Source organism: Cottoperca gobio, chromosome 16 (genome assembly GCF_900634415.1).
Source record: "Cottoperca gobio chromosome 16, fCotGob3.1, whole genome shotgun sequence".
In the NCBI taxonomy this organism is placed as follows: Eukaryota; Metazoa; Chordata; class Actinopteri; order Perciformes; family Bovichtidae; genus Cottoperca; species Cottoperca gobio.
This window is the reverse complement of record NC_041370.1, coordinates 23,264,525-23,283,682: the sequence shown is the minus strand read 5'-3', so window position 1 is coordinate 23,283,682 and position 19,158 is coordinate 23,264,525. Positions and strand designations below refer to the sequence as shown.

Here is a 19,158-nt window from a genome sequence, read left to right as displayed (position 1 = left end):
CCACATCCCTGCATCTGTGCACCGGGCTCTTCATCCTTCATCTAAGCTAGACGCCTGCTGCTGCTGCCAACAGATCCTCCAGGCCTCAGTCACCGCATACTGGAAGAGAGTACAGGAGGGTTTAGAGGCAAGTTAAAGGTTTGGTTTTCTAGAGAAGCATTTTGTCAACAATGGGGACTAACATTCACGACACTAGCCAAAGAATCCAGGGTTCTTGCAGTGTTCAAGGGTGGTTCAAGGGTGGAAATGGGCAACTCCAGCAGAAGTAAAGCAGACCTCAATTACCTTAACATTTTTAAAACAAGGCATTTACCTTCAAGGTTCATTTGATTATATCTAGTATTTTTTATTATTATTATTTTTGCAATTAAGAGATTAGTCTATAACATGTCATAATGTTTTTTTTTTTTTTATAACTTTCACAAGTTCCCACAGTGCAAGATGATGTGTTCAAACTGCCTGTTAAAAAAGAAAAAGGTCTGTGTGGCCTACAAATCTACATCTGTACATATCACCATTCAAACATGTTGAATTAAACATTTTACAACAGTAATTATCGTAACAGTCATAGTTTGAATAAGGACTTAAAATATTGTTGAAAGATGGAAAACGCTTAATAAGCACAGATAACTTGCATGATCTGCGTCCTGATGATCGGTTGTTTTCGTGAATGACTGAATGGCCGCAGGGAATTGTGGGACAGCATTATCACCTTTTTTATGTATATGTATATGTATATGTATATATGTGTGTCTATGTGTTGTCATATACACAGTATATGACAACACATATTGAAAGATTAAGTATTGAGTCATTTCCACTATAGTTTTGATTTTGTTCTAGATAGTTTTCTGGCTACATTCCAAAGAAGACATGATACAAGTTTAGCTTTTTCTGCATAACAACATAGCAGAAGGGCTGGTCACGATCAAATGCCATTTACAGGCCATAAAATAGGAGTGGCGAAAATAACTATTAAGGGCTCAGAGATTACAGATTTGAATAGGACAAGTTTGTATTATTAAGATTTTGAAATATATATAATTAATATATTAATCAACACCCATGGGAATTATTGACTCTTTGAATTAGACTTTAATTTGAACTCAAATGTTATCACTTAAATTATATATATATATATATATATATATATATATATATATATATATATATATATATATATATATATATATTAAACTCAAATAATATGCATTATTCAGAATGTAAAAAATAAAGAAATAAAGTATTTCAAGGAAAACACTGGACAGTAAGTGGAAATCAAAGTAAATTGTCAGACAAACATTAAGGAGGTAAGAACAATCAAGAGTCCTTTGCAATGTGGGCGTAGTAATTCACATACAAGACAAGAAGCAAGAGGTAAAAGCTAGTCAGGTGTGTCGGCCTGTCAAAGCTTTGTTTCTATCTCACTGCTTACCAGCAAGCATTACATTTGGCCAGACAAGGTAATAATACAGCAGCAAGTAATGTCAAATTCAGTAAAACCCGCCAAGACAGCTTTTCGGTTAGGTTACATAGTTTACAGGCCTATATGGTACTGAAACCAGACTGCATCTAAAAGCAACATTAACAAACGAGCTAACATCAGTCCATTCAGTTTACGCTAGTTGCTGTTTCCGAGTGACCATTTGACTAACCTTTTTGCATATTCCTGTCAGTGTCCTTCACTTCAGCTGTAAAGCGGTAGACGCTCGGGAGCGCCTGTCTGCCTTCACTTCAGATGAATTATCATTATATCCGCTGAATCTCACCTGAAAAACGAATGTCTTTCGGTGGCTCTCTCGGATGATTCTGCTCGGCAGCTCCCCTCAATGCACTGCCCCCGCCCTTCCAAAAACAACAAGACGTCATGACGTAGGGAAGTAGTCTTCTTCTTCTTCTTCTTCTTCTTCTTCTTCTTATTTTTCCTTCTTCTTCTTCTTCCTTCTTCTTCTTCTTCTTCTTCTTCTTCTTTTTCTTCTTCTTCTTTCACGGCATCCGTTATGTGCATTGCTGCCACCTCCCGGAACTAGTTAATTACTGCGCCATCTTCATTCTATCTTTTTTTCTAGACCAGCGTCTCTCAAGAAGTCGATCAACCATTTTATTAATTTCCCTTTCCCTCCATACTCTGGAATACTTTTGACTAGTGTTGCTGTTAACCCCATTTTCCTCATTTTAGTTACCACCACTTCTCTTTCTGTCCCATATCTCCTACATGACACAAGTACATGCTGTAATGTTTCTGACTTTTGACACTGCTCACATAAACCGGTTGGATGCTACCCCAAGAAGAATAGTGACATTCACCACATTTGGTATATAGCATCAGGGGACAGGGATGCACATTTCTACTTTAAATGAGCAAGTTTGGTAAAAAAAAGAAAGATCCATAGATCCGCCATAGATCAAAATGTCTTCGCAAAGGGCAGGGCTTTGCAGGAAATATCAAATAACTCAAGTTTTCTCTACACAGTCCTTATTAAACTCAGTGGAGACATCCCAGACCATATTCTGAACATACCCTCCAAGTTTCATTCAAATCCGAGAACAGGGGGCGAGATAGCAGGACTTTGGCTGCCGATTGCAACTTACAAATCAACCAGCTTCCTCCCATCAAGCAAACAAACGGTTTGAACCCGTTCACGGCAGCAATGCATGTAGCTGGTCTTTTACATCTCTCATATAAAAGGAATTTTTCCGCTGCCTCCAAAATGGTTTTGATTCTATTACTTTTCTTTTTCAGCTGTGATGCAACATCAATGGTGTTGTATTTGTACTATGTTGTTTATCCTGTACACACGACATCTATTGCACGTCTGTCCATCCTGGGAGAGGGATCCCTCCTCAGTTGCTCTCCCTGAGGTTTCTTCCATTTTTTCCCCTTTAATTTTGGGATTTCTTTTAGGAAGTTTTTCCTTGTGCGATGCGAGGGTCTAAGGACAGAGGATGTTGTAACCTGTACAGTCTGTAAAGCACACTGAGACAAATGTATAATTTGTGATATTGGGCTATACAAATAAATTTGATTTGATTTGATTTGATTTGGTGTAGCAGATAAAGACCACAACGTTCACTTTATTCACTAATAGTGTGCCATCATCTTCTTTACCTTTGTGAGCACAAGCACACTGCGTAGGTGTGGTGGCTTGGGTTTGGGCCTGATTTTCTGGTGTGTCCCTGCCACTTTGTACTATGTTTCTTTGTTCCATTCCATTAGGAGTCTTATTGTTTGTTGCAGCTCCCCCTACTTTCTTTAATGCTTCTGCATATCAGACTTTGTTCCATTATCTTGACTCTGTACTTTTCTGGCCTCTCTGTGTACTAGATATCCTGAAAGACATGCATCCCTGTGCTCTCCTCGGCATTCTTTTCACATTTTCTATACTCATGTTGGCCTCCACATCTCGCACACCTAAGATTTCCTTTACACTGCTGTGCCGTGTGTCCTATTTTGTGGCACTCAGAACACCTGAGTGGTTTGGGAATGTATTTCCTCATGCTCATGTATCTCATTTGCACTGATTTAGGGAGAGTTCTCTCAAACTGAACTACAACTGATAACGTTTCATTCAGTGTGCCATCCCTTTTACTCTTAAGGCTTGTGGCATAAATCACTTTGCCTCCTTGAATCTCATATTTAATTTCTTCCATCGTCATATTCTCCTGAAATGACTCCTCTCAACTTTGCCATTGTTCCAGGGATATGAGGCTTCATCCTTTCCCCAAGTGACGAGATTCTGAGTGTTGTTTTCCTGCTCTTGTTTGCTGGTTCATATGTGACTTTACTAATCTCTTCCTCGTTTGGTAAGTTTAATTGGGTGATAATGCCCACCATCCTGGTTGATTTTGATTATTACTTTCCCCTCGTTTTCTTGTGTTTGTTCCATAATTGTTTGCCTTTCATTCTGACTTGTTCTTGATTTTTTTGTTTCCCCTATTTGTGTCATCCCTATTACCTCTGTCTGAGTTGGTTGACATGATGATACAGTCAAAGTACAGTTTATGCAAATAAGACAAAAATAAAGAACATTCAACCCTACTGCGTTTACTCCAAACCAATCCTCCCACTCAAACCTCAAACAGATCATCAGAATAGAGGACATGTCCATACCTACAGTCTATGGTTCAGACACACCTTGTTAGAATGTATTTATAAGTTAAAGATTCCTATGAGGTGGCATACAATATATTGCTTAATTCATTTCATATGTAATATATAAAGAAACCTTTGGAAAACCCCTTTTACTTTAAAACCAGAATGACAAAATAACATATTGAATGCAGCACCAAGCATAACACTATGATTATATAATCAGAAAATGCATATTAAACATAACAACATCAAATTAATTGAATTGCCATACAGATTATTTGATCAGAGTATAACAAGTATATTAATTTCTTACTATTCATTTTTCCTTTGATATTCATCTGTTTCATTATTAGCTTTCTTCTAAGAGTTCAGTATTTGTAATTCAACAGTTATAATGTGTTTATAAATCATAATATTGTTCAATAAAGCATTAAAGTCGATAAAGAAAGAGAGCTCCATTACTCCACACCTCTTAAACCTCACAGCCACCACTAGAGGGCAGTGCCATACACACAACTCTTTCTGTATGTGTCATCACTTGTGGCCTTAGGCCAAATATACTGTCCAGCAGCCGACATTCATTCTAATGATGCTGTGGCTTCAGAATGACAATGTTGGAGCCATTTCAAAGGGTGGCCGATAACATGGCCCTGTGGGTGGTCTTAGAAGTCTACTTATATATGGCAATAACAGACACAGTTGTGGCGCACAGCGAGGGCTATTGTTTTTTCTTCAGGTAATGATGGAGTCTTTTTGAGGGATACATTTTTGTTAGGTTTTTTAGGTGACAACAGAGGACAAAGAGACACAATGGAAAGCACACCATCTACACACATTCAATTACTGACCCTAACAAACGGTGCGTCATCACACAATATTCATTGATTGAAATTGTCCGATGAAGTGCAACACAGGAATATTCTGATTGATCATTTCAGAGCAAAGCAGGTGCACTCAACAACATCTGATATTGGTCGATGATAGAATCTTCATCCGCCTAACACAATACATCCAGCAGGACTTGATCATGAGTCATGATAAACTTCAAAGGAGTCTTTAAAAAGTGAAACTTTGTGTGGGAGTTTTTGCATGAATTATTATGTCTACGTATTACGTACAAAGGAAAATAGAAAATATCCTACTCAGACAAAGAAAACACTTTTAAGGTTTAAAAAAAACTTTTATTGTAAATAATATTATGAAAATGTAGTTACAATGCAGCGTTTTCCATGTATGACATTAAATATATGAATAAAATGTTTACCTCAGCAGGTGTGCATGCCTAATAAGATAACTGACCTTCTATTTCTTTGCTGTAAGGTCTGGCGTTTCAAAGAAAATATGATGCTTTTCTTCATCATCGCCTTGCAGCTGTGTCTGCACTCCAGGTCCAGGGCAGAAACTTCCTAAATGATCTGATGTCATGGACTTATACCCCAACTTCGATCATTTCTAAACAACCAGAACAACTTCCTCTATGACATAACTTTAACTGTGCAGCAAATGAATGAAGGAATTAATAATTTCCCCCCCCCTATGAATTAATTTAGTTAAAAATGTAAAACACACGTACAATGTAACATTGTAGTTTACCAAGAAAAGATAATGTCAATTTGTATTTGAACTACACACTCTGGTAGGCTACAGTAGAAATAAACTTTGGTCCCACATATCCAGACTCACAGACTTATGGACTTGGAGGTACGCAGTCGCAAAGTCTGTGAGTGTTTAGGGCTGTCCCGCTGTCATCGTCAAGGGCTGGAGGACATTTTGAGCTATTTATTCTCACTTTCCTTAAGTCCACATTTCTGCAGACTTTGAATGAGAGAATTACCCAGAATGCACAGTGTGGTGATGTTAAACACAGGGTTAACAGAGGAAGCCCAGAGGCGTTAAAAAACAAAGATGAAACATATGTGTTCAGCCTGGCTTACAAAGAAACATTAACATTAGGCGAAGGAACATAAAAAGCATACCTCTCCAGGAACCATCATCTTACCGTGGTGGAGAGGTTTGTGTGTCCCTATGAACCTGAGAGCTGTGTTGTCTGGAGCCTTGTGCTCCTGGTAGGGTCTCCCAAGGCAAATTGGTCTCAGGAGAGGGGCTAGACTAAGAATGGTTCAAAACGACCTCGTGAAAAAAAGGGAAAGAGAAGGAGAGACTCACAAGCCCCCGGCTGAGCGCCGCTACATTGGAGTTCACCCCAGTGGATGAGAGGGTCGCCTCCCTATGCCTTCGGAAAAACTCTGACAGTTTTTTGTGCCTAAACCGCAGTTCGGAGTATTCAGCCTTCTTGGAGACCCTGAATGGTGCCCTGCAGGGGGCTCCAGTAAGGGACTCCGTAGTCTTGCTGGGAGACTTTAACACGCACATGGGAAACGATGGAGACACTTGGAGAGGCGTGATTGGGAGGAACGGCCTCCCTGATTTAAACCCGAACGGTCGTTTGTTGTTGGACTTCTGTGCTAGTCATGGAATGGCCATAACAAGCACCATGTTCGAACATAAGGATGCTCATAAGTGTATGTGGTACCAGAGCACACTAGGCCAAAGGTCAATGATCGATTTTGTGATCATATCATCTGATCTGAGGCCGCATGTTTTGGACACTCGGGTGAAGAGAGGGGCGGAGCTGTCAACTAATCACCATCTGGTGATGAGTTGGATCAAGGGGTGGGGGAAGACTCTGGACAGACCTGGTAAGCCCAAACGGGTAGTGCGGATGAACTGGGAACGTCTCGAGGAAGACCCTGTCCGGGAGATCTTCAACTCACACCTCCAGCAGAGCTTTTCAGACATCCCTGTGGAGATTGGGGGCATTGAACTTGAGTGGGCGATGTTCAAAACCTCTATTGCTGAAGCTGCGGTGAGGAGCTGTGGTCTCAAGGTTTTAGATGCCTCAAGGGGCGGTAACCCTCGAACACCGTGGTCAGGGAAGCCGTTCGACTGAAGAAGGAGTCCTTCCAGGTTATGTTATCTGGGAGTACTCCGGAAACATTTGCAGGGTACCGATGGACTCGAAGGACGGCAGCCTCTGCTGTGGCAGAGGGAAAGCAGCGGGTGTGGGAGAAGTTCGGAGAAGCTATGGAGAAGGATTTTTGGTCGGCACCAAGGTGCTTCTGGAACACCGTCCAGAACCTCAGGAGGAGGAAGCGAGGAACCATCCAAGCTGTGTACAGCAAGGGTGGGACCCTGCTGACTTTGACTGAGAAGGTTATCGGGCGGTGGAAGGAGCACTTTGAGGAACTCCTGAATCCGATTAACATGCCCTCTATGGTAGAGGCAGAGCTGGAAGCTGATGGGGGACCATCGTCAATTTCCCTGTTGGAAGTCACTGAGGTAGTCAAACAACTCCACAGTGGCAAAGTCGCAGGGGTTGATGAGATCCGTCCAGAAATGCTGAAGGCTTTGCGTGTGGAGGGGCTGTCTTGGTTGACACGCCTCGTCAACATTGAGTGGAAGTCTGGGATAGTGCCTAGGGAGTGGCAGACCGGGGTGGTGGTTCCCCTAATCAAAAAGGGGTATCACACTTCTCAGCCTCCCCGATAAAGTCTACTCCAAGGTGCAGGAAAGGAGGGTTCGGCCGATAGTCGAACCTCTGATTGAAGAGGAACAATGCGGATTCCGTCCTGGTCGTGGAACAACGGACCAACTCACTCTTGCAAGGATCCTGGAGGGGGCCTGGGAGTACGCCCAACCGGTCTACATGTGTTTTGTGGATCTGGAGAAGGCGTATGACCAGGTCCCCCGATTGATACTGTGGGAGTTGCTGCAGGAGCATGGGGTGAGGGGGTCACTTCTGAGGGCCATCCAATCCCTATACGCCCAAAGCGAGAGTTGTGTCCGGATACTCAGGAGTAAGTCGGACTCGTTCCCAGTGAATGTTGGCCTCCGCCAGGGCTGTGCTTTACCACCAATCCTGTTTGTCATTTTCATGGACAGGATATCGAGGCGTAGTCGTAGAAGGAGAGGGGTTGTAGTTCGGTGGCCAGAAGATCTCATCGCTGCTCTTTGCAGATGATGCGGTCCTGATGGCGACATCGGTCTGTGACCTTCAGCAGTCACTGGTTCGGTTCGCAGTTGAGTGTGAAGCGGTTGGGATGAGGATCAGCACCTCAAAATCTGAGGCCATGGCTCTCAGTAGGAAACCGATGGATTGCCTACTCCAGGTAGGGAATGAGCCCAAGTGAAGGAGTTCAAGTACCTCGGGGTCTTGTTCGCGAGAGATTGGCCGGAGAATCGGAGCAGCGGGGGCGGTATTACATTCGCTTTTCCGCACTGTTGTGGAAAGAGATCTGAGCCAGAAGGCAAAGCTCTCTATCTTTCGGGTGATCTTCGTTCCTACCCTCACCTATGGTCATGAAGGCTGCTATTTTATTTTTATGCGTTTTCCAGAAAACAACATAACCAAGGGTACCACTTAAATTACAAAATGCTAAAAGATTATTATAGAAGGTTTGGCCAATAATACCAAAAATAAACTGCCTCCCCCAGTTGTCTTGAATTATGTTATTATTCCATGAATGGACTAGAGTGAGCTTTTCCCTTAAAAAGCAAATGCCCCTGGTGGTTAGGGGGCCCATTGCTGTTGCTTATAATGCATGAAGTGAACAACGGCCCTGAATGTGCCACTCCACTGTGTGTGCTCTGACAATGCAGTAGGTTTTGCACATTGTTCCTGTTATTGGAGTTTACCAGTTATTACATTACATTACATTACAGGTAATTTGGTAGATACTCTTACCCAGAGAGACTTACAGTGAACTAACCACAGGGACAGTCTCCCTGGAGCAATTCAGGGTTAAATATCTTGCTCAGGGGTACAACGGTGGTATAGAACTCATAGTTCAATAATTCAACAGCTGTTTCAGAGTTATCAGAAAGGACTCAATGAAGTCTGGTGATACTCTATATTTCTCTTATTGTGAACAAATGCACAGACCTCATCCAGCCCAGGCAGCACCCCGCAGAGCAGTACACCTAGGGGAAACACTCAAGTAAATAAAAAATCATTCATAACCTTGTGTACAGTTAAATGCAATAGGCCTAATTGTTTCAAAATCCCACGGCACACCGGGATTTGTCAGTGCCGTGGCACACCATTTGGGAACCACTGGACTAGAGGAACCACTGGTATTACAAGACAGGACAGGCCGGGACCAGCTGCTGAGTGTGCTCATTTCAGTAGATATCTCTGCAACACAACACGTCTTTGACACACCATCACTGTTACCTCTTCACATTCTGTTGATGGTATAAGTTATTTTTTTGCATGTTATAAAGGAAGATTCTGGCCATATCTTACACATTGCAAATATAAAAGCAGGCACTTAATTCAGAATACACAAAAACAGTATCAAGATAAAATAAATGCATATAGTGATAATAAACTTCTTTTTTCTTCTCCATTATAATTAGACAGATACACTTGGAATATCACCAGGTGTTATTTAATCAAATGTAACAGAATGAGGGAGAAAAGGGAGAGAGTCTGAGAGCAGGTCATTGTCCTTGTGCTGATATCATAAATGAACTGCACTGACAAAAAAGTAAACACAAATAAATGGAGAAAATAACATGCGTCACAGCCTTGGTGAGGTAACCTTTCAAGGCTGCAACAACAGTGTTCCCGTCTTTCCAACACAAACCCAATCCACCGCATAAGAGCCTCTTGAGGTACTTCTGTAGAGATGCTCTGCAAAAATGATGACAGAAAAATGACAAATTATCTTCTAAAGGGCCTCTAAATCAGAAGGTTGTTTCAGAGATGGCAGCACCGTGAGGATCAAGTAAGGCTTTTACATGATTCTTCATTCAATTCAAGCTTTAACATTTACAATGTCTTATCAGGGAAACTCAAGCTAAATTTTTATCTATGTTTCTCTAGGGGTACAGAATTTAGGAGTGCATTATTGTAAGTGCATGCTCACATAGCTGCAAGTACCAGAAACCTGGTGTTCCGAGTGTTTAAAGCCTAATGTAACTTCATAATAAAGTGCTCAGATTAGTATGTCTGACCATGGCTAACTTGGAAGGTTAGAACAAACCAATAAAGGTTACATTTAGAGAATCTATTGCTAAGAAATCTTTCACCATAAATAAAGTACATGCCGAAAATAACAACTAAGATCTACTATAACTGTGTAATGAAAGGACGGCAACCAGAGGTGAATAGGGCTCACACTCCAAGCTTCATCCATTACCACTCTGCTAGCACTGTGTGCAGTTCTGGCTGATAAATGGCTTTAAACATCGTTCAATAGGAGCTCACTGTTGAGTGATGGCGCCTCCATCGACACAGCTCACTTAAGCAACTGTTCTAATAGAAACTAATATGAATTGTGATATATTTCAAGGAAATAGGGACAAAATAGACACATGCTTTTATACTTCAGCCCATTTCTGAGAACTGTACAATGATTCAATTATTTTTGTGCCAGCTGTGTGTTATGCCATATATGCACAGTCTTACCTTTCCCAGGAAATTAGATTCAGTGATTTAATCAAAATTGCTGCTGAGCCCAAAATATATAATTTAAATGCTACAGCTGTGTATACTAATGAATCTATTATTTCCCTCAGTGCGCAGGGTGGGAGGATTGACCATGTCATAAGGCATATCCAATTACATAACCATGTCAGTCCTTGTAAGACAAGCTGTTTGATCAACAGCACCTAAAAAAGAAGAAGGAGAAACTAGGTAGGCAATGAAGTGAAAGACATGTTTGATAAGAGAGAAGGAAGGCAGTGTAGATAAGATGTGTGTGTGTGTGTGTGTGTGTGTGTGTGTGTGTGTGTGTGTGTGTGTGTGTGTGTGTGTGTGTGTGTGTGTGTGTGTGTGTGTGTGTGTGTGTGTGTGTGTTTTGGCTTAGGGAAGAGGACGGGCAGAGAGATGTGGATAACTTGGATGAAGTTCAGAGTAATATCTTTGTAAGAATCAGTACGTATAAAATACTGGTTCTTATTAGTACTTAAATGTAGGTACAGAGGAACAAGGGAGAAACAATCTACAATTTTATAGGAAATAAGAAACAAGTTATACAGTAAGCATTTAAATAAGTACTGGGTACTTACTGGTATTAAATAGAACACCATAAAAGTACTGGGTACCTATGGGGTATTTCAGAGGAAAGAGGAAATTATTTATACTGTAATTATTTTGTAAGTATTGGGCACTTACAAGGCATTTTAGAGGAAAGGAGCAATGACTTATACTTGAAGTACTTTATGAGTACTGGGTACTTATGGAGTTTTGAAAGATATGTTATCCTAATGCCTTCTACTTCATTGTGATTCCAATCACTTAGTATAAAATGGTTTCCTCTTAAATACCTAGTAAGTGCCCAGTTCTAACAGACATATTTGCTGTATAAATAACTCCACCGCTGTTAGACGTAAGTCATGCACATTCAAGCCCCTGTCAGAGCTTTCCTTTGATTTTCAGATTATGTTTTTAACGTTGAAACATAACTATTTAAATTAAGAACTACAAAAAAGTCACCTTGGCAACTATAAAATATTCTTAACATATTTCAGCGGGACTGTGGTAAACAGCTTAGTAAGCATTTTAATAGTATTTAAATGAGGAATAGTTTTCCTCTTACCTGAGCAATCAGTTTGAGATATTTGTTGCAACTGTCTTAAACAAACTTCTCTCTCAGGCTCTCCAAAAACACGCTCACTTTCATGTGTCCACTGAGTGCAACACAATAAATGGCTTTGAGGAGTAATTAACTGAACATTTATTGAGCAAGTAGTCCAAATTGAGGGACAAAATATGTCCTTTGTCCATTCTTTCAAACAACACAATGCTGTTGAAAAATATATTTTTTATGACGTGAAAACACTGTTGTTAAGGCCATATATTTTAATATCTTACAAGTTAAGTATATAATAAGAATAAGCTCACTTTATTTTGCATTTAGCAGACAGTTCAGAGGAAGAAGATCTAGTAATGTGATAGGCTTTTTTGGTTTGTTACTACCAGCATTTCCATACTGAAGACTCAAGAGAGTACAAAGATGTAGATGATGCTTAAATGATTGCTGAGACAAGATTAGCCATTGCATTAGCAGAAGTTATACATGGAATGAAAATGTGTCCAATGCACACAGACTCTAATATGACACAGGCTAAAAGTGGATGTGCAGGAATACATAATAAGTTCAGTTTATTGATGAAGGAGCATACTGGCATGGATATGCAGAAACATGTTTGCAGATGTTTGCCAGTGTTAACAGTTAGAAGTATGACTCAAATGGCATCAATGCTTCCTTTCCTGCTGGGGGTCTCATCAAAATCATTTCATCATATAATCAATAACCTGCAGGGTCCCTGAACAATTTACCCATATCTTACCATAACTCTTAAATCAGTCCCCTAAACATGAACACTAGCACCTGGAAAAAGTCAACTTTATGATTTGTATTATTTATTTGTTTATGTGTCCTTCACTATCACAGAAGTACACACATGTATACAAGTACCCTTGACCAAGCACACACACACACACACACACACACCCCCCCCACACACACACACACACACCCCCCACACACACACACACAACACACACACACACACACACACACACACAACACACACACACACACACACACACACACACAAACACACACACACACACACAACACACACACACACACACACACACACACACACACACACACACACACACACACACACACACACACACACACACACACACACACACACACACACACACACACACACACACACTTTTACATTTCTGCTTTTGCACTCTTATTCCTATAATGGGAATTTAGTTAAAGCCCATGTCAAAGGTGGTGAGGAAATTGCAGAATCACAGAGTAGTTTAATACATCTATTGGATTACTACAGCATCTTTAATTATTCTGAAAACATTTAGACCGCTTTGGAATTTAGGGGTGGCAGGTTATGTCGGCTAAAGAAGACTAAAGCTGCCCTCACATGATCAGCAGTAAAATCGCTCTGCGCTGGCTGTGCCGTTGTTGAGAGCCACCCCACTAGGTGGAAGCTACCCTTGTTGTGGCGCACCGCTCGAAATTGCCACCGAGCGCTGCGCTTAAAGTTACATTTATTTCAACTTTGACCTTGATTGCCATTGACCTTAAAGCGCAACCAATGAGATAACAGCTGTATGAAACATAGCCAGACATGGCACAGGCAAGCACGGGAACCATAGAAACAAAACTAGCTGCCTTCACCGCAAGGCTCTGTGCCCGACCTCTCAGTGAGCACAGAGAACATTTCCTATCATGAGAAGGCATCTTAAGCCTTCCCTAAATTATTGTTCCATATTATTGTGCAACACATTCATTTAGACCAGTGGTGCCCAAAAGGTTGATCAAACGCAAGTGTAGTGCGGGTAGATCACACACCATTAAAAAAAATATATATATATATATATATATATATATATAGCTTACGTTACTGTGGAAACAGTCTGAAAGGAAAGAAGGGATCAGAGGAGTTTGGATAAAAAGTTATTATTATTAGTTATTATAATCATATTCAGTCTGCAGCCTTGCAGGAATTCTGAAACCCAGATCAAAGGGCATTTCCCTCAGTTTGATTGTGATTATGATGATGAGTAATTGTTCCTTTTTAAATGAGTTTCTTACCCCTAAGAACACTTTCCAATTACAAAGGTGGAACTAAACATGCTCAAGTTGAATGGCAGAATAGAATAAAGAGCTGTTCGACCTTGGATAAAAGGCCACAAAAATACAGGTTGACTCCAAACGTACATGAATACCTGTCACGATAGTGAAGCTTGAATTGGTTTCACCTTGTGAATCTGTGTGTGTGTGTGTGTGTGTGTGTGTGTGTGTGTGTGTGTGTGTGTGTGTGTGTGTGTGTGTGTGTGTGTGTGTGTGTGTGTGTGTGTGTGTGTGTGTGTAAACATGGTAAAGCAGGAACTACCACACTTTATGCGTTGCAGCTGGTGTGATCCCATCCCAATTAATTCCAAATTCAGTATGTGAAGCATCGGATGCATCACACATTTAACAGATGCAGGAAGACTATACTTGTGGATTTTAATGAATTTTAATTTGTCTTTCCACAGGTGACGCATCAAGCAAAAATTCTTACCAGGCTTTAAAAGAAAGCAGACAGGTTTCCATCGACACAGTTCAAAAGACCAGCAATCTAAACCACTGCACTGAAATCTAGTTTAACCACTTTGGCAATAATTGAGTGTCTGATTGTAACTCACTGTCTGAACAAAACACCTACAGAAAACAATCAATTGCATGTCCCTTGTGTAAACAGCTAAAGAGAGGCAGATGTGGCTTACAGATGTAGCTACATGGCTGTAGATTATGACTGAGCTGTGACAAAACCACCACCCCCCCCCCACCCCAGCTGAAAATAGGACATACAGTACGCCTATGTGAAAATGACATTTTGTGGAAAGTGACAAACTGGCTGCAGGGAGCAGCTCGTTGCCAGCATTCCTGTGTGTGTGATTACCCAGCGGAGGAAGTAGTCACTGTGCATCTGCTGGTGACATAACCTACACTGAGCACAGAGTAGAAGATTAAGGCAAGATTTAAAATACTTGAGAAGCTGTCATAGTCTACCCAAGCACATGACACCTTATATAATGAGCTGCAGTTTAATCTAGTCCAAAACTGAAGATACAGTAAGACTAAACATCCCATGAGATCATTTTTCTTCAAATGATTCCCCACATCTTGAGAACATAACATTAATATTAATGTCTATTTAGCTGTAGTTTCCATGTTGATCAACTTTTTAATATAGACAGAACACCATCTTGGCTAACTATGAACGCTACCACAGCGAATCAGTCGGACTGCCCTGAGGTGAAGGTCCCTGTCCCTTTCTTCTTTACCATCGGGGTGGTGAGCCTGGCGGAGAATCTGCTGGTTGTGGTGGCCGTCATACGGAACAGGAACCTCCACTCGCCCATGTACTGCTTCATCTGCAGCCTGGCGGCCTTCAACACCATTGCGAGCCTCACTAAAACCTGGGAGACCCTGATGATTGTGTTTACAAATGTGGGACAGCTGGAGAAGAAAGGTTCCTCTGAGATGAACCTGGACGATGTGATGGACTCCCTGCTGTGTATGTCGTTTGTGGGCTCCATTTTCAGTTTCCTGGCTATTGCTGTGGACCGGTATGTACAAAGGGCTTTGATTTGCACACAAAAATGTTTCAGATGAACATTTACAGTATTTCTAAACCATATATTTGACAGTGTGAGGGATGGATTTGAATCTGTGATGATATGAACGTATTTCCCCCCCAGCCCACTAATCCAAAATGATCCCCATTCCAACGCTATTGTTATGAACGTAACACAAAAGGTTGAACTCAAAAGCAACAACTCAAGACAAGGTTACAAAAGTAAAAAGGTCTTTACTCAAGAACGTGCAAGTACAACAAAAGAATCACTCAAACAAGGAAAAAACATGAACTAAACTAAAGGCAAAAATTCTACTATGGTTACTTGATTAAAAAACACTGGCTCTTTTGGTGGCAAAACACAAAACGAACTGTCACAGGACAAAGGGAGACAAGGACTATATACACATACACACACACACAAGGTAATGGAAAACAGGTGGCAACAATCAAAAAGGCGGGAAAAACTCAAACAGGAAGTGCTCTGAAACGAGAAGGAAAGGTAATTACAATATAAAACAGGAAATGTAATGACAGACAGTGCATGACGGGACTAGACATGAGTGACTGTAACTTAAGTGAACAATGAGACAAGACTAAACATATATCTAAACATAGACTATAAACTAAACATATAACATAAATACATTAACACACATGACGGGACGTTACAGCTATTTATTTCCATAGATCTGTTTACTGTTGTGCTGGCTGTTTTAGACTGTTTCTCTGTGGATTGTGCACCCTATAACCAATTAGCCTCTACTCATATTTAAATTCAAAGCAGCAGGTCTTACTAACTAGGACTCTGGGGACAATTTGGAAAAAGTCTGAACTTTTCTCTCTGAGCTCTAACTCATGGATCAGTTCATTAAAAGGCCCACTGCAGTGTTTTATGCCTGCTTTACCACAAGTCACATAGGCTACACTTTCCATTTGTGCCATGTTTACCATATTTCACCTATTATACACCTTCCAAGCAGCCACTAATTTTAGTTCATAACAATAGTACAATTTACCGGTAGAGTTCAGTCTCACGCTGCACGTTTGGCATTTCCTTCTGGTCACCGAGCTGGGAAAAAACACTTTTGGTGGAGTCAGGCCCTTGTACAAAAATATTGTGTAGTTTGCATTTGCCCTAGTTTTGTAGCCTGCCCGACCTACTGCCTGATCCATGTTTTGTTGATCATCTTGTTTGCCTGTTGCAACTGACCTGGTTTTGACCCTTGCCTATTTTCTGATTCAAGAAAACGTGAACTTTAATCTCAACCGGTCTGCCTATGAGTCGTGCTTTGGGGTTCAAGCTTGCTGTTTTTTATGAGCTGTTACAGTGCATGCTTGGGTCAGGTTTGGGTTGTACCAAATTTTTAAAACACTTTTTGTAAATGGCCTCATATTAACCTGTGCCTTTAACCTTATGGATATCAGGTTTTTGACAGCTGAAATGGAACTGCCATGGGCTTGTTTGTACTGCAAAGGTTGGAGGAGATAATAACATCAATACCAGTAAATCATTTAAAATGATATGATATTAATTTAATAATGGTATGGTATAGGTATCTTTATATTATAAACACAGATCAATGAAATAACCATAAGGTAAATGATGCTATATTTATGTATGCTATGTTGTCCTACAGACACATTACCTAACTGATATACTGTATTTCAGCTAGGATTTGATTTAATATGTTTTATTTGAGCAGCTGAAAGTGTATAGAGCCAAAGCTTAGAAAATGTTCCTGGCTACAGCCCTGGATATGCAACTCCATAGAGCAGAGTCGGGCTATAATTCTCTGTGGGTTTTAGTCATTGAATCCTTTGTTGAATTCCAACTGAAAGGAAAAAAGTTTTTATTTGCAATTTTATTTCTGCTCTTTAAATCCCTTGTCCTGTATTCTCCTTTTGCAGTTTTATCATGGCACCTCCTAATTTTGCATTAATTCAATGGAATATCATAGAAACATTATTTCAATATATTCAGAATATCAAATCTTGTGTAAAGCAGCTACATCAGTGTTAAATGTCAACAATACATTTTTAAAAACACACTGACATAATTTAACAAAAAGGTAAAAGTGAGTTCAGTGTAATCCAACACCAAAAGATAATGAAATGATTCGTTTTCACTTCCAGTTACATCACCATCTTCCATGCTCTTCGATACCACAACATCATGACTATGCAGCGCACAAGGATCATCTTGGGTGTCATCTGGATAACATGTGGGGTGTCAGCCGTGCTCATGGTGAGGTTCTTCGCCTCCAAGTTCATCATGATCTGCTTTGTTGTCTTCTTTGTCGTTTCCCTGGCAATTATCTGTTTCCTATACTTCTACATGTTCATGCTGGCACGCATCCATGCCAGGAAGATCGCTGCTCTGCCCACCAGCGGCAGGGGAAACTGTCGCCGTCAGCGGTGGTGGGGCAGCAGCATAAGAGGGGCCCTGACTCTCACCATCCTGTTTGGAGTATTCGTTGTGTGTTGGACGCCGTTTTTCCTCCACCTCATCATCATCATGGTGTGCCCCATGAACCCGTACTGTGAGTGTTATCGATCACTGTTCCAGCTGCATGTTGTGCTGCTGATGAGCCACGCCCTCATCGACCCTGCCATCTACGCTTTCCGCAGTGCCGAGCTTAGACACACCTTCAGAAGGATGCTGCTTTGTTCGGACTGGAAGTGGTGCTCGTAGAGAAAATCTATTTGCTCCTTTTAGTGTAACCTTTTATTTATCCACATTTAGTGCACAGCTGCTCTTTACCTGCAGACTGCTTTACATTCATTGGGTTGCATATATTCGGTGTTGGGGAAGCTACTTCTAATTACTTCTTACTAGAAGAAGTTGAGCTACAGCCAAGCTACACCCCAGGGACAAATGTAGTTTGATAAACTAAAGCGACCTTGAAATTATATTATAACAAAATATTATACAAAAAAGTAAAATGTCAGCAAAAAATGCCACTCAATTGAGTTTATCATAAAACGAGGCCACTTGTTCACAGGTCATACATGAACAAACAATACATACAGTATAGAAGGAAGGGTAAAAAAGAACAAACATTTTATGGCCCAAATGTTTTTGTAGTTTCAGTAGTTAATACAGAAATAATGTCAACATTTAAATGTAACTACTTGAATGACTATCCAAATATGAATGTATTTGAACTACCTATTGATATAAAACAATAGATGTGACGTTTCATAATGCCTTTTTACCTGGTTCCAGTGTTAAACTTGCTGTGATTAGAATCTGTGGTGAAAGAGGATTATGCTTCTTTATAATCCTTGTATTTTTCTACTAATAGATCGATATTGTTTTGTATTCAAAGTAATGAGCATAAGACTACTGTGCATGTCTAGAATGAACCAAAATAATAAATATTCTGGTTGAATTTTGATTAATATAGCTCCAAGACTTTACTCATACAAATAAATAAAAAAACAGAATCTTTGTTATTTTGGTATTCTGGAACAAATCATCAAGATAATCTCATAATTGTTATATATAGCAGACTTTTATTTTTTTATTTTGCCTGAACTTAATTTGTAAGAACTATCTTTGGTAGCCTATTCTGATTGGCTTTTATTCTACATTAAGCAATATCTGTTTTTGGTTCAGCTAGATCAGGGGTCGGGAACCTATGGCTCTTTCGATAACGCGATATGGCTCGCAGACAATTTTGAGCTGACATTTTTTAACTTAACAAGTAATAAATAATTATACTGTGCCATTTTAAAGTAAAACATTTAGCAGCGGATTTGTTTTTAGTTCTCCCCTCTCCTTTCCTCCGCTGTGTGTGTGTGTGTGTGCGTGTGTGTGTGTGTGTGTGTAGGGGGCGGAGCCCCGCCCGTCGCGAGACTGCGCAAAGCAAGCAGTAGACGGGGGG

At 40.5% G+C, this 19,158-nt stretch overlaps 1 protein-coding gene across 1 annotated transcript; it reads left to right on the top strand.

Moving 5' to 3' along the window:
- Positions 1-14,907: 14,907 nt before the first annotated feature.
- Positions 14,908-17,963, top strand: mc2r (melanocortin 2 receptor). Its single transcript, XM_029451897.1, has 2 exons — positions 14,908-15,260; positions 17,405-17,963. The coding sequence occupies exons 1-2, from the start codon at positions 14,908-14,910 to the stop codon at positions 17,961-17,963; spliced, it is 912 nt and encodes a 303-aa protein (XP_029307757.1).
- The last annotated feature ends 1,195 nt before the right edge of the window (positions 17,964-19,158 follow it).

Coding starts and splice junctions, on each gene's coding strand:
- mc2r (XM_029451897.1), top strand. CDS start 14,908: ATGAACGCTACCACAGCGAATCAGTCGGACTGCCCTGAGGTGAAGGTC. Junction 15,261..17,404: donor CTGGCTATTGCTGTGGACCG/GTATGTACAAAG, acceptor TTTCACTTCCAG/TTACATCACCATCTTCCATG.